General features: G+C 41.1%; 1 protein-coding gene across 5 annotated transcripts in view; it reads left to right on the top strand.

The window, feature by feature from the left end:
- The window catches only part of cdk5rap2 (CDK5 regulatory subunit associated protein 2), a 34,160-nt gene that overhangs the window by 18,280 nt on the left and 1,575 nt on the right, over positions 1-14,305 (top strand). For 4 of the 5 annotated variants that reach the window (XM_086096109.1, XM_086096108.1, XM_086096107.1 and 1 more), the window contains 12 exons: positions 99-232; positions 764-1,000; positions 1,205-1,330; positions 1,435-1,551; positions 1,615-1,804; positions 2,639-2,757; positions 2,885-3,094; positions 3,230-3,522; positions 4,171-4,317; positions 4,405-4,540; positions 13,523-13,569; positions 13,687-13,735. In XM_086096109.1, coding sequence (XP_085952235.1) covers positions 99-232; positions 764-1,000; positions 1,205-1,330; positions 1,435-1,551; positions 1,615-1,804; positions 2,639-2,757; positions 2,885-3,094; positions 3,230-3,522; positions 4,171-4,317; positions 4,405-4,540; positions 13,523-13,569; positions 13,687-13,735 — 1,805 coding nt within the window. The remainder of the gene's footprint in view (positions 1-98; positions 233-763; positions 1,001-1,204; positions 1,331-1,434; positions 1,552-1,614; positions 1,805-2,638; positions 2,758-2,884; positions 3,095-3,229; positions 3,523-4,170; positions 4,318-4,404; positions 4,541-13,522; positions 13,570-13,686; positions 13,736-14,305) is intronic. The other variant, XM_086096106.1, reaches the window with a different exon arrangement.

The raw sequence follows: 14,305 nt of genomic DNA on the forward strand, positions 1-14,305 counted from the left end.
TACCAGAATCTTTTGGGAAATGTTCTACACCTTTTTCGAATTGCAATGATGAGAGGGACGGACGCTTGTCATCATCATCATCATCTTCCTCCTTTCAGGTTGGCCAAAGAACTGCAGGAGAAGAACCGCCTCATCCAGAGCCTGCAGAGCCAGGTCCGAGGCCAGAGTCCCAGCAGCACCCACAGCTCCCACTCTGATAGGGCGTCCTCTCACGGCAGCCCGCCAGCGCGAGGTAGTTAAGCAAACTTACTCACCGGGCCGGGCCCAATCTTTTAAAGCCACAGATACTCAAAGTCACAGATAGCATAGTATGGAATGTGATTATGGCGTCTCCGTGTGGACAACAATAATACCATTTTGTTGTTGAACTCTTTCACCGCCAAAAACGTTTAATGACGTTTACTAAAATCCAAATGAATGCCGCCAAAAACGTTAATTGACGTTTTCTACGTTTTTTTTCTCAATGGGCACTGGAACTTGTTGCTGTTGATGATGGTTGTAGTGTATAAGTACGCTCACATTCCATCCTCTTCTGCTTGTATGGTATAATGCGGTGGGATGTCACACACGCCTGTCACAGCACTTTTTTTCCACTCCTGGTCATTGTTGTCCATTGAAGCGTCCCACGTGGAGGCTGTGGAGGCCGCAGGTGTCAGATTTCTCCCCCCCCTCCATCCACTTTCAAGTTGCATTATTAAGTGCCACCTATCAGGTTATGGTAGGAAACAAAAAAAGAAACAATTACTGCTGTGTTCACGTGCAGAGGAAGGAGCCGAGGTGGCGGGCGTGTCCGGCGACCAGGAAGCGTGCGGCCGACTGTTGCGCTTGCGGAGGGAGAACGGGCTGCTTCACGAGCGTCTGAGGAGCAGCCAGCAGCTCAACGCCAGCCTGCATAACGAGCTGGACCTGCACCTGTCCGTCATGGCCCATCATCAGGAAGCGCCCAAGCGGGACGAGGAGCTCGGCTCGGCTTCTGCGGAAGCGCCGATCGTCAATTCAGGTAAAAAAAGGTCGATTGTGATATATACTGCAGATCTTTTTTTTTTAATTAGCTGTCATGGGTTTTTTTTGTTTTCTTTTAAATAAAGTTTATCAAAAGTATAAGTGGTATCGGTGTCTGTGACTCCTCGCATTGGTGTCGAACATCTCTAATTGTTACTGAATGTTTCTAACTTTGTCTCATCTTCATCTGCGGTCCACTCAGACCTGCTGGCCGAGCACCTTGAGGAGATCCGAGCTTTGAGGCGGCGCCTGGAAGAGAGCATCTCCACCAACGACCGCCTCAGAGAGCAGCTGGAGAAGCGGCTCGCCGAGGTGGAGAAAGACACAGGTGGCAATCTCGCTCGCCCGCCCGCTCGCTCGCCCGCCCGCTCGCCCGCCCGCTCGCTCGCTCTTTTACCAGCTTGTGCACTCAATTGGATCATTTTGTCACAGCGGCCACCAACATCTTCATCCACGGCAACGAGGATCACGCTCAGCTGGCCAACGAGGTCCGCTTCCTGTGTGGTCAGAACCAAGCCCTGAAGGAGCAGCTCAACCTGGAGTCCAAAGGTACAAACGAAGCCCACGCTTAAAGTCGCATCACGCCACGTCGTCATCGTCGCTCTCCTGCAGACAAACGGCGGGAGTGCGAGAGGCTGCGGGAGAACCTGGCCAGGCGCGCGGCCAAACTGGAGCAGAGCCGGAAGGAGGGCGGCGACCTGAGGCGGGAAAACGCCAGGCTGCAGGAGAAACTGGAGCTCGCCGGCCGAGAGAAGGACGCGTTGCGCCAGTCGCTGCGCGCCAGCGAGGAGCAGCTGCGCAGGTATGGCCGCACACGTAGGAATGTTCATGAAATCGTAAAACAAAAATATATTATTAATACTAATTTTGAGATGTTTGAGTTGTTTAAATTTATACATGCATTCAAGTAAAGCTTTAAATATTTGCATATTGAATATTTGTTCATCTCAAAATATTGGAGTCGTTCTTTTTCATTTTAAATAATACAAATAATTAACTGATTAGAAAAATAGGAGGATGAGTGTGTGCAGTGGATAACATTTTTGAAGACGTCCTCATGACATTAAATGTTGAAAAATTAACACATAACAGGTGCTCTTTAAATTTGGCGGGCGAAAATGTTTCATAAAAAAGCCTTTTTAATTAAGCGATTAATCGTGATTCATCTCAATTCTAAGATGTGATTAATCTGATTTAAAAAAATTGTTTGTTGCAAAAGCATTGCCATTGTTTTGTCATTGATAAGGACCAATGGCAGCCATCTTTTTGGCCCCCATCATTGCCTGACCCGTTGCCGCATCTCTTCTCCTCAAACTCAAAACGTGCCATTAGCGACTAGTCAATGTTGACTAGTAACTAAGGACTAGTAAAGTGGACTAGTCTGTACGAACAAACGTACATGAAACGGCCCCATGTTGTAGCGTCACCATGACGACACGCAATTAGCACCGTTAGCTTAAGCGGTCTCCCTTTTTGCCGACTGACCCTGAAATCCGAAACCCGCGTCCGGTTTAGCGTTTCACTCCTCTCCCTTTCTCTTGCTCTTTGTTCTCAAAATCCAACACACAAGTGCGCTTGCCTCTTTGGTTTTCAAAACGACAAATGACGTTTACCCCCTTGTCAACTTGGCGTGCAGTCTGCAGTGCGAGGCGACGCTCCAGCGGCAGCACGTGACCGACGCGCAGCGCCTGCTGCAGTCGCTGCGCGTGGAGCTGCGAGTCCGCGAGAAGATGCAGACCACGGCGCCGAGTCAAAGTGGGTTTCTCGTCTCTTCACTCCGCAGCAAATTACAAGGACTGGCGGAGAATAACGGCTAATAACGGTCATTTTTTCACTTTCCCCAATTTTTAAATATGTAACCCAGCCTCTGTCTTTTCCGAAGGTGTGCTGACGCCGGATCCCGACGGCGCCCCCTCGGCGGCGGCGGCGGCGGATCTGTCCGAGCTGCTGTCGGAGATCCGCCGCCTGCGTGTGCAGCTGGAGAGGAGCATCCACACCAACACCACCCTGCGGCAGAGGCTGGAGGAGCAGCTGTGGCGGGGGGGGCCCTGCTCGGAAACCATCAACATCAACTACCTGCTCTCCTCTGCAGGTGAGCGCGCCAGCGCCATGTGGACCTGGCTCAAATGGGGTGACATCATCATCAGCATATATTTTAGAATACGTGCTATTCGGGGAGCAATAAAAAAAAAAAAAACATGTGAGTGACAGACCCTCCTGCTTGCAGACGAAGGAAGTGCGTCGCCCGGTCGTGAAGGTGGCGACGTTCTCCTTCACGCCGACGCCGCAAACTCGCGAGTGCGCTACGAAGTGGACGCTGGCGGCGGAAGCAGCAGCTCCGGCGAGAGCGTGACGGACGCTCCGCCCCGCCTGGTGCCGGGCCACGGCCTGTGGGCCGACCGCAACGGGCGCCACATCCTGGCGCTGGTGGAGGACTACAGCGCCCTCCGCAGGCACATCTCGGAAGGACGCAAACTGTCGCGCGGCATGGACGCGCAGCTGCAGCCCTGTCGCAACAAGGTAGCTTCACATTTTGAGTTCCACGTGATTGACATTTGTTTCATGGGAAAAAAAATACCAGTGTATATATATAAATATATTTTTTTATCTGATTGTATTATTGTAAAAAATAGAACATTGTAACTTTTGTTTGTTTTTTAATGCAGTGTCTCTCATGTAAGAGGATAACTTTATTTTGTAAAAAGAAAAAGTAGAACAAAATAATAATATAAATTTTTTTTATCATAAAATTAAATCTTTTTAAAATGAAGCTTGCCCTTTTCTTTGACTTTTGGTGTATTTTTTTCTCATAAAATAAACACTTTTTCTAGAAAAAGACGTGCTTTTTTCCCCCTCAATTTTTTTGTCATGATCCTCGTGAGATTTAACTTTTTTATGTAAAAAAATAAAAAGTTTCAAATATTTTTTTCCTTAAAATTCCACTTTTCCTCTACAAGTTTACACCTTTAGGTTTAACTTCGTAAGATTATGAAATATTTTCTTCATAAGATAGAAAAATATCATACAAGAAAATGTATGACTTTCCTCGTTTTCCTTTGGAAAAAAAAATCTGACATTCTCATCAAAACATTACAACTCTCTGGGATTGTTGTGATTGTGGTTTAAAAAAATAAAATAAAAAATCCCCATCCATTCCTTTGTGTTGAGGTGCTGGACGAGGAGAGCGTGAAGCTGCTGTCGGGCGACGTGAGCATCCTACAGCAAGTTCTGGACGAGGCCGACCGCCTCCTCAAGTTGGTGTGGAGGGTCGCCGTGCCGGCGGGTGGCGCCGCGGCAACGGTCGGCGATCAGCGGGTACGTCGCCGCGTGCCGACGCCGCACGATGCCGTTTCAACTTTGCCGCCGTTATTAAACGCCCGCGGTGGCGTCTCACCACGGCAGGACGATCTGAAGAAGGAGATTTTGCGTCTGAACAGCAGATTGTCCCAAAAGGACAGAATGCTGAGCGGAGCTGTCAAACGCCTGCGCACCACCAACCAGCTCAAGGAGGGCATGGAGAGGGTCATCATGGACCAGTGTAAGGTTCTTGCTCACACACACACAACAAAAACTCAAACAAAGCAAACTTGTTTGAACTGCTGATTTTGTTTGAAGTTTCGCTTTTGCAAGAATTTGCTTTGTAAGAGAGAAAAAAAATGTTAGCCAAAACAAATTTGTAATCGTACAAAAATAAAGTAGTGTTTTGGGGCAGAAAAGTTGTACATTCGCAGGAAGAAAGAAATTACGGGGGGGTCATAACTTTGTTATAACTTTACAAAGAGAAAATCACAATAACCCTAGTTTAAAAACCTCATTTGAAACCCTAGCCCTAGTTTAAAACCCTAATTTGGAACCCTAACCCTAGTTTTAAACCCTAATTTGGAACCCTAACCCTAGTTTAAAACCATAATTTAAAACCCTAGTTTTAAACCCTAATTTGGAACCCTAAATCTAGTTTTAAACCCTAATTTGGAACCCTAACCCTAGTTTTAAACCCTAATTTGGAACCCTAACCCTAGTTTGAAACCCTAATTTGCAACCCTAACCCTAGTTTTAAACCCTAATTTGGAACCCTAACCCTAGTTTGAAACCCTAACTTGAAATCCTAACCCTAGTTTTAAACCCTAACCCTAGTTTGAAACCCTAATTTGAAACCCTAACCCTAGTTTGAAACCCTTATTTGGAACCCTAACCCTAGTTTGAAACCCTAATTTGGAACCCTAACCCTAGTTTTAAACCCTAATATGAGACCCTAGCCCTTGTTTTAAACCCTAATTTGGAACCCTAACCCTAGTTTTAAAACCTAATTTGAAACCCTAACCCTAGTTTTAAACCCTAATTTGGAACCCTAACCCTAGTTTGAAACCCTAATTTGAAACCCTAACCCTAGTTTGAAACCCTAATTCAAAACCCTAACCCTAGTTTGAAAACCTAATTTGGAACCCTAACCTTAGTTTGAAACCCTAATTTGGAACCCTAGCCCTAGTTTGAAACCCTAATTTGGAACCCTAACCCTAGTTTGGAACCCTAACCCTAGTTTGAAACCCTAATTTGGAACCCTAACCCTAGTTTGAAACCCTAATTTGGAACCCTAACCCTAGTTTGAAACCCTAATTTGGAACCCTAACCCTAGTTTAAAACCCTAATTTGAAACCCTAGCCCTAGTTTGAAACCCTAATTTGAAACCCTAACCCTAGTTTGAAACCCTAATTTTGAACCCTAACCCTAGTTTGAAACCCTAATTTGAAACCCTAACCCTAGTTTGAAACCCTAACCCTAGTTTGAAACCCTAATTTGGAACCCTAACCCTAGTTTGAAACCCTAATTTGAAACCCTAACCCTAGTTTGAAACCCTAGCCCTAGTTTTAAACCCTAATATGAAACCCTAGCCCTAGTTTTAAACCCTAATATGAAACCCTAACCCTAGTTTGAAACCCTAATTTGAAACCCTAACCCTAGTTTGAAACCCTAATTTGAAACCCTAACCCTAGTTTGAAAACCTAATCCTAGTTTTAAACCCTAATTTGGAACCCTAACCCTAGTTTTAAACCCTAATTTGGAACCCTAACCCTAGTTTGAAACCCTAATTTGGAACCCTAACCCTAGTTTGAAACCCTAATTTGGAACCCTAACCCTAGTTTAAAACCCTAATTTGAAACCCTAGCCCTAGTTTGAAACCCTAATTTGAAACCCTAACCCTAGTTTGAAACCCTAATTTGGAACCCTAACCCTAGTTTGAAACCCTAATTTGGAACCCTAACCCTAGTTTAAAACCCTAATTTGAAACCCTAGCCCTAGTTTGAAACCCTAATTTGAAACCCTAACCCTAGTTTGAAACCTTAACGCTAGTTTTAAACCCTAATTTGAAACCCTAACCCTAGTTTTAAACCCTAATTTGAAACCCTAACCCTAGTTTTAAACCCTAATTTGAAACCCTAACCCTAGTTTGAAACCCTAATTCAAAACCATAACCCTAGTTTGAAACCCTAACCCTAGTTTTAAACCCTAATTCGAAACCCTAACCCTAGTTTTAAACCCTAATATGAGACCCTAGCCCTTGTTTTAAACCCTAATTTGGAACCCTAACCCTAGTTTTAAAACCTAATTTGAAACCCTAACCCTAGTTTTAAACCCTAATTTGGAACCCTAACCCTAGTTTGAAACCCTAATTTGAAACCCTAACCCTAGTTTGAAACCCTAATTCAAAACCCTAACCCTAATTTGAAACCCTAACCCTAGTTTTAAACCCTAATTCGGAACCCTAACCCTAGTTTGAAACCCTAATTCGAAACCCTAACCCTAGTTTGAAACCCTAACCCTAGTTTTAAACCCTAATTTGGAACCCTAACCCTAGTTTTAAACCCTAATTTGGAACCCTAACCCTAGTTTGAAACCCTAATTTGGAACCCTAACCCTAGTTTGAAACCCTAATTTGGAACCCTAACCCTAGTTTGAAACCCTAATTTGGAACCCTAACCCTAGTTTAAAACCCTAATTTGAAACCCTAGCCCTAGTTTGAAACCTTAACCCTAGTTTGAAACCCTAATTTTGAACCCTAACCCTAGTTTGAAACCCTAACCCTAGTTTGAAACCCTAACCCTAGTTTGAAACCCTAACCCTAGTTTGAAACCCTAATTTGGAACCCTAACCCTAGTTTGAAACCCTAATTTGAAACCCTAACCCTAGTTTGAAACCCTAACCCTAGTTTAAAACCCTAATTTGGAACCCTAACCCTAGTTTGAAACCCTAATTTGAAACCCTAACCCTAATATGAGACCCTAGCCCTTGTTTTAAACCCTAATTTGGAACCCTAACCCTAGTTTTAAAACCTAATTTGAAACCCTAACCCTAGTTTTAAACCCTAATTTGGAACCCTAACCCTAGTTTGAAACCCTAATTTGAAACCCTAACCCTAGTTTGAAACCCTAATTCAAAACCCTAACCCTAATTTGAAACCCTAACCCCAGTTTTAAACCCTAATTCGGAACCCTAACCCTAGTTTTAAACCCTAATTCGAAACCCTAACCCTAGTTTGAAACCCTAACCCTAGTTTGAAACCCTAATTTGGAACCCTAACCCTAGTTTTAAACCCTAATTTGGAACCCTAACCCTAGTTTGAAACCCTAATTTGGAACCCTAACCCTAGTTTGAAACCCTAATTTGGAACCCTAACCCTAGTTTAAAACCCTAATTTGAAACCCTAGCCCTAGTTTGAAACCCTAACCCTAGTTTGAAACCCTAATTTTGAACCCTAACCCTAGTTTGAAACCCTAATTTGAAACCCTAACCCTAGTTTGAAACTCTAACCCTAGTTTGAAAACCTAATTTGGAACCCTAACCCTAGTTTGAAACCCTAATTTGAAACCCTAACCCTAGTTTGAAACCCTAGCCCTAGTTTTAAACCCTAATATGAAACCCTAACCCTAGTTTGAAACCCTAATTTGAAACCCTAACCCTAATTTGAAACCCTAACCCTAGTTTGAAACCCTAACCCTAGTTTTAAACCCTAATTTGGAACCCTAACCCTAGTTTTAAACCCTAATTTGGAACCCTAACCCTAGTTTGAAACCCTAATTTGGAACCCTAACCCTAGTTTGAAACCCTAATTTGGAACCCTAACCCTAGTTTAAAACCCTAATTTGAAACCCTAGCCCTAGTTTGAAACCCTAACCCTAGTTTGAAACCCTTATTTGGAACCCTAACCCTAGTTTGAAACCCTAATTCGAAACCCTAACCCTAGTTTGAAACCCTAACCCTAGTTTGAAACCCTAATTTGGAACCCTAACCCTAGTTTGAAACCCTAATTTGGAACCCTAACCCTAGTTTGAAACCCTAATTTGAAACCCTAGCCCTAGTTTTAAACCCTAATATGAAACCCTAACCCTAGTTTGAAACCCTAATTTGAAACCCTAACCCTAGTTTGAAACCCTAATTTGGAACCCTGACCCTAGTTTTAAACCCTAATTTGAAACCCTAACCCTAGTTTGAAACCCTAATTTATAACCCTGACCCTAGTTTTAAACCCTAACCCTAGTTTTAAACCCTAATTTGGAACCCTTACCCTAGTTTGAAACCCTAACCCTATTTTGAAACCCTTATTTGGAACCCTAACCCTAGTTTGAAATCCTAATTTGGAACCCTAACCCTAGTTTGAAACCCTAATTTGAAACCCTAGCCCTAGTTTGAAACCCTAATTTCAAACCCTAAACCTAGTTTGAAACCCTAATTTGAAACCCTAACCCTAGTTTGAAACCCTAATTTATAACCCTGACCCTAGTTTTAAACCCTAATTTGGAACCCTAACCCTAGTTTTAAACCCTAATTTGGAACCCTTACCCTAGTTTGAAACCCTAACCCTAGTTTGAAACCTTAATTTGGAACCCTAACCCTAGTTTGAAATCCTAATTTGGAACCCTAACCCTAGTTTGAAACCCTAATTTGAAACCCTAGCCCTAGTTTGAAACCCTAATTTGAAACCCTAGCCCTAGTTTGAAACCCTAATTTCAAACCCTAACCCTAGTTTGAAACCCTTATTTGAAACCCTAACCCTAGTTTGAAACCCTAATTTGGAACCCTAACCCTAGTTTTAAACCCTAATTTGAAACCCTAACCCTAGTTTGAAACCCTAATTTATAACCCTAACCCTAGTTTTAAACCCTAACCCTAGTTTTAAACCCTAATTTGGAACCCTAACCCGTTTGAAACCCTAATTTGGAACAACCCTAGTTTATAACCCTAATTTGAAACCCTAGCCCTAGTTTGAAACCCTAATTTGAAACCCTAACCCTAGTTTGAAACCCTAATTTTGAACCCTAACCCTAGTTTGAAACCCTAATTTGAAACCCTAACCCTAGTTTGAAACCCTAACCCTAGTTTGAAACCCTAATTTGGAACCCTAACCCTAGTTTGAAACCCTAATTTGAAACCCTAACCCTAGTTTGAAACCCTAGCCCTAGTTTTAAACCCTAATATGAAACCCTAGCCCTAGTTTTAAACCCTAATATGAAACCCTAACCCTAGTTTGAAACCCTAATTTGAAACCCTAACCCTAGTTTGAAACCCTAATTTGAAACCCTAACCCTAGTTTGAAAACCTAATCCTAGTTTTAAACCCTAATTTGGAACCCTAACCCTAGTTTTAAACCCTAATTTGGAACCCTAACCCTAGTTTGAAACCCTAATTTGGAACCCTAACCCTAGTTTGAAACCCTAATTTGGAACCCTAACCCTAGTTTAAAACCCTAATTTGAAACCCTAGCCCTAGTTTGAAACCCTAATTTGAAACCCTAACCCTAGTTTGAAACCCTAATTTGGAACCCTAACCCTAGTTTGAAACCCTAATTTGGAACCCTAACCCTAGTTTAAAACCCTAATTTGAAACCCTAGCCCTAGTTTGAAACCCTAATTTGAAACCCTAACCCTAGTTTGAAACCTTAACGCTAGTTTTAAACCCTAATTTGAAACCCTAACCCTAGTTTTAAACCCTAATTTGAAACCCTAACCCTAGTTTTAAACCCTAATTTGAAACCCTAACCCTAGTTTGAAACCCTAATTCAAAACCATAACCCTAGTTTGAAACCCTAACCCTAGTTTTAAACCCTAATTCGAAACCCTAACCCTAGTTTTAAACCCTAATATGAGACCCTAGCCCTTGTTTTAAACCCTAATTTGGAACCCTAACCCTAGTTTTAAAACCTAATTTGAAACCCTAACCCTACTTTTAAACCCTAATTTGGAACCCTAACCCTAGTTTGAAACCCTAATTTGAAACCCTAACCCTAGTTTGAAACCCTAATTCAAAACCCTAACCCTAATTTGAAACCCTAACCCTAGTTTTAAACCCTAATTCGGAACCCTAACCCTAGTTTGAAACCCTAATTCGAAACCCTAACCCTAGTTTGAAACCCTAACCCTAGTTTTAAACCCTAATTTGGAACCCTAACCCTAGTTTTAAACCCTAATTTGGAACCCTAACCCTAGTTTGAAACCCTAATTTGGAACCCTAACCCTAGTTTGAAACCCTAATTTGGAACCCTAACCCTAGTTTAAAACCCTAATTTGAAACCCTAGCCCTAGTTTGAAACCTTAACCCTAGTTTGAAACCCTAATTTTGAACCCTAACCCTAGTTTGAAACCCTAACCCTAGTTTTAAACCCTAACCCTAGTTTGAAACCCTAACCCTAGTTTGAAACCCTAATTTGGAACCCTAACCCTAGTTTGAAACCCTAATTTGAAACCCTAACCCTAGTTTGAAACCCTAACCCTAGTTTAAAACCCTAATTTGGAACCCTAACCCTAGTTTGAAACCCTAATTTGAAACCCTAACCCTAATATGAGACCCTAGCCCTTGTTTTAAACCCTAATTTGGAACCCTAACCCTAGTTTTAAAACCTAATTTGAAACCCTAACCCTAGTTTTAAACCCTAATTTGGAACCCTAACCCTAGTTTGAAACCCTAATTTGAAACCCTAACCCTAGTTTGAAACCCTAATTCAAAACCCTAACCCTAATTTGAAACCCTAACCCCAGTTTTAAACCCTAATTCGGAACCCTAACCCTAGTTTTAAACCCTAATTCGAAACCCTAACCCTAGTTTGAAACCCTAACCCTAGTTTGAAACCCTAACCCTAGTTTGAAACCCTAATTTGGAACCCTAACCCTAGTTTTAAACCCTAATTTGGAACCCTAACCCTAGTTTGAAACCCTAATTTGGAACCCTAACCCTAGTTTGAAACCCTAATTTGGAACCCTAACCCTAGTTTAAAACCCTAATTTGAAACCCTAGCCCTAGTTTGAAACCCTAATTTGAAACCCTAACCCTAGTTTGAAACCCTAATTTTGAACCCTAACCCTAGTTTGAAACCCTAATTTGAAACCCTAACCCTAGTTTGAAACTCTAACCCTAGTTTGAAAACCTAATTTGGAACCCTAACCCTAGTTTGAAACCCTAATTTGAAACCCTAACCCTAGTTTGAAACCCTAGCCCTAGTTTTAAACCCTAATATGAAACCCTAACCCTAGTTTGAAACCCTAATTTGAAACCCTAACCCTAATTTGAAACCCTAACCCTAGTTTGAAACCCTAACCCTAGTTTTAAACCCTAATTTGGAACCCTAACCCTAGTTTTAAACCCTAATTTGGAACCCTAACCCTAGTTTGAAACCCTAATTTGGAACCCTAACCCTAGTTTGAAACCCTAATTTGGAACCCTAACCCTAGTTTAAAACCCTAATTTGAAACCCTAGCCCTAGTTTGAAACCCTAATTTGAAACCCTAACCCTAGTTTGAAACCCTTATTTGGAACCCTAACCCTAGTTTGAAACCCTAATTCGAAACCCTAACCCTAGTTTGAAACCCTAACCCTAGTTTGAAACCCTAATTTGGAACCCTAACCCTAGTTTGAAACCCTAATTTGGAACCCTAACCCTAGTTTGAAACCCTAATTTGAAACCCTAGCCCTAGTTTTAAACCCTAATATGAAACCCTAACCCTAGTTTGAAACCCTAATTTGAAACCCTAACCCTAGTTTGAAACCCTAATTTGGAACCCTAACCCTAGTTTTAAACCCTAATTTGAAACCCTAACCCTAGTTTGAAACCCTAATTTATAACCCTGACCCTAGTTTTAAACCCTAACCCTAGTTTTAAACCCTAATTTGGAACCCTTACCCTAGTTTGAAACCCTAACCCTATTTTGAAACCCTTATTTGGAACCCTAACCCTAGTTTGAAATCCTAATTTGGAACCCTAACCCTAGTTTGAAACCCTAATTTGAAACCCTAGCCCTAGTTTGAAACCCTAATTTCAAACCCTAAACCTAGTTTGAAACCCTAATTTGAAACCCTAACCCTAGTTTGAAACCCTAATTTATAACCCTGACCCTAGTTTTAAACCCTAATTTGGAACCCTAACCCTAGTTTTAAACCCTAATTTGGAACCCTTACCCTAGTTTGAAACCCTAACCCTAGTTTGAAACCTTAATTTGGAACCCTAACCCTAGTTTGAAATCCTAATTTGGAACCCTAACCCTAGTTTGAAACCCTAATTTGAAACCCTAGCCCTAGTTTGAAACCCTAATTTGAAACCCTAGCCCTAGTTTGAAACCCTAATTTCAAACCCTAACCCTAGTTTGAAACCCTTATTTGAAACCCTAACCCTAGTTTGAAACCCTAATTTGGAACCCTAACCCTAGTTTTAAACCCTAATTTGAAACCCTAACCCTAGTTTGAAACCCTAATTTATAACCCTAACCCTAGTTTTAAACCCTAACCCTAGTTTTAAACCCTAATTTGGAACCCTAACCCGTTTGAAACCCTAATTTGGAACAACCCTAGTTTATAACCCTAATTTGAAACCCTAGCCCTAGTTTGAAACCCTAATTTGAAACCCTAACCCTAGTTTGAAACCCTAATTTGGAACCCCAACCCTATTTTTAAACCCTAATTTGGAACCCTAACCCTAGTTTTAAACCCTAATTTGAAACCCTAACCCTAGTTTGAAACCCTAATTTGAAACCCTAACCCTAGTTGAAACCCTAATTTGGAACCCTAACCCTAGTTTGAAACCCTAATTTGAAACCCTAACCCTAGTTTGAAACCCTAATTTGGAACCCTAACCCTAGTTTGAAACCCTAATTTGGAACCTTAACCCTAGTTTAAAACCCTAATTTGAAACCCTAGCCCTAGTTTGAAACCCTAATTTGAAACCCTAACCCTAGTTGAAACCCTAATTTGGAACCCTAACCCTAGTTTGAAACCCTAATTTGAAACCCTAACCCTAGTTTGAAACCCTAATTTGGAACCCTAACCCTAGTTTTAAACCCTAGTTTGGAACCCTAACCCTAATTTTGCAAAATCAATTGAAAGAAAAATAGGAAAGAACTTTAATTTATATGTAAACATTACTTTTTATTTTACAAGAAAAATCAGTACTTTTGAGAATGTCAGATATTTTTTTCTAAAAAGTCAATCTTTTGAGAAAAAAGTTTTTGCTGATGCATTTTTTTCTCTCTCCTGCCTACAGTGTCTCTCACCCACAGCGTGTTAAAGAAAGCCCGTGGAAATTTAGAGGTGAGTTACACAAACACAAACAAAACAGACACACACAAATGCGCACACTTCATTGAACAGTCACTGTTCTGTTTTTTTTTTTTTTTTTTTTTAAATCCCGCACTGCCGTAACATTAGAAAAATCACTGTTACATCTTTGGCTCACAAGGCCCAACTGGAGGACAAGGTAAAACGTATGCGTGACGCATGAAGCTTCTTTTTTTTGTGCATGGGTGATGTCATGCATCGTCATCAACAACACGCGTGTGAATAGGCTGCTGCATTTCTGTGCATTCTCTTGCTTGAAGCGAAATGCAGCTGAATGCCAAGAGCTTGGCTTTTTTTTTCTTCCGTCCTCAAGAAATGCAAATTTTTTTCTAAGAAAAAAAGTGAAAAATGTCATCTTTTTCCTTGAAAAAGTTGAACTTCTAAGTATAACAATCTGGTCAAATGACAGTGTGTGCCCCCAGAAGACAATTTACTTTAGTAAGGGGGGAAAAATCTATTTATAAAAAATGTAAAACTAATCTTGTAAAATGTGTTTTTTTTTAATCCAGAAAAAAAACATTTAAAATTAAATGAGTAAAATTAAAAAAGCCAATAATTGTTTTTCAATCTTTTATCTTACAAAAATAAAATTAGATTTTTTTTAAAATGTGTTCTTTTAGTTACCATTTTTATTTATTTATTGTAAAACAGCCTTTTTTTTTTTTCTTCAAATTTCTTATATTATATTAAATATGAGATTGTGAAAACA

The sequence above is a fragment of the Leptonotus elevatus genome, chromosome 15 (assembly GCF_054856555.1).
Source record: "Leptonotus elevatus isolate MCC_2025b chromosome 15, RoL_Lele_1.0, whole genome shotgun sequence".
NCBI classification, from domain to species: Eukaryota; Metazoa; Chordata; class Actinopteri; order Syngnathiformes; family Syngnathidae; genus Leptonotus; species Leptonotus elevatus.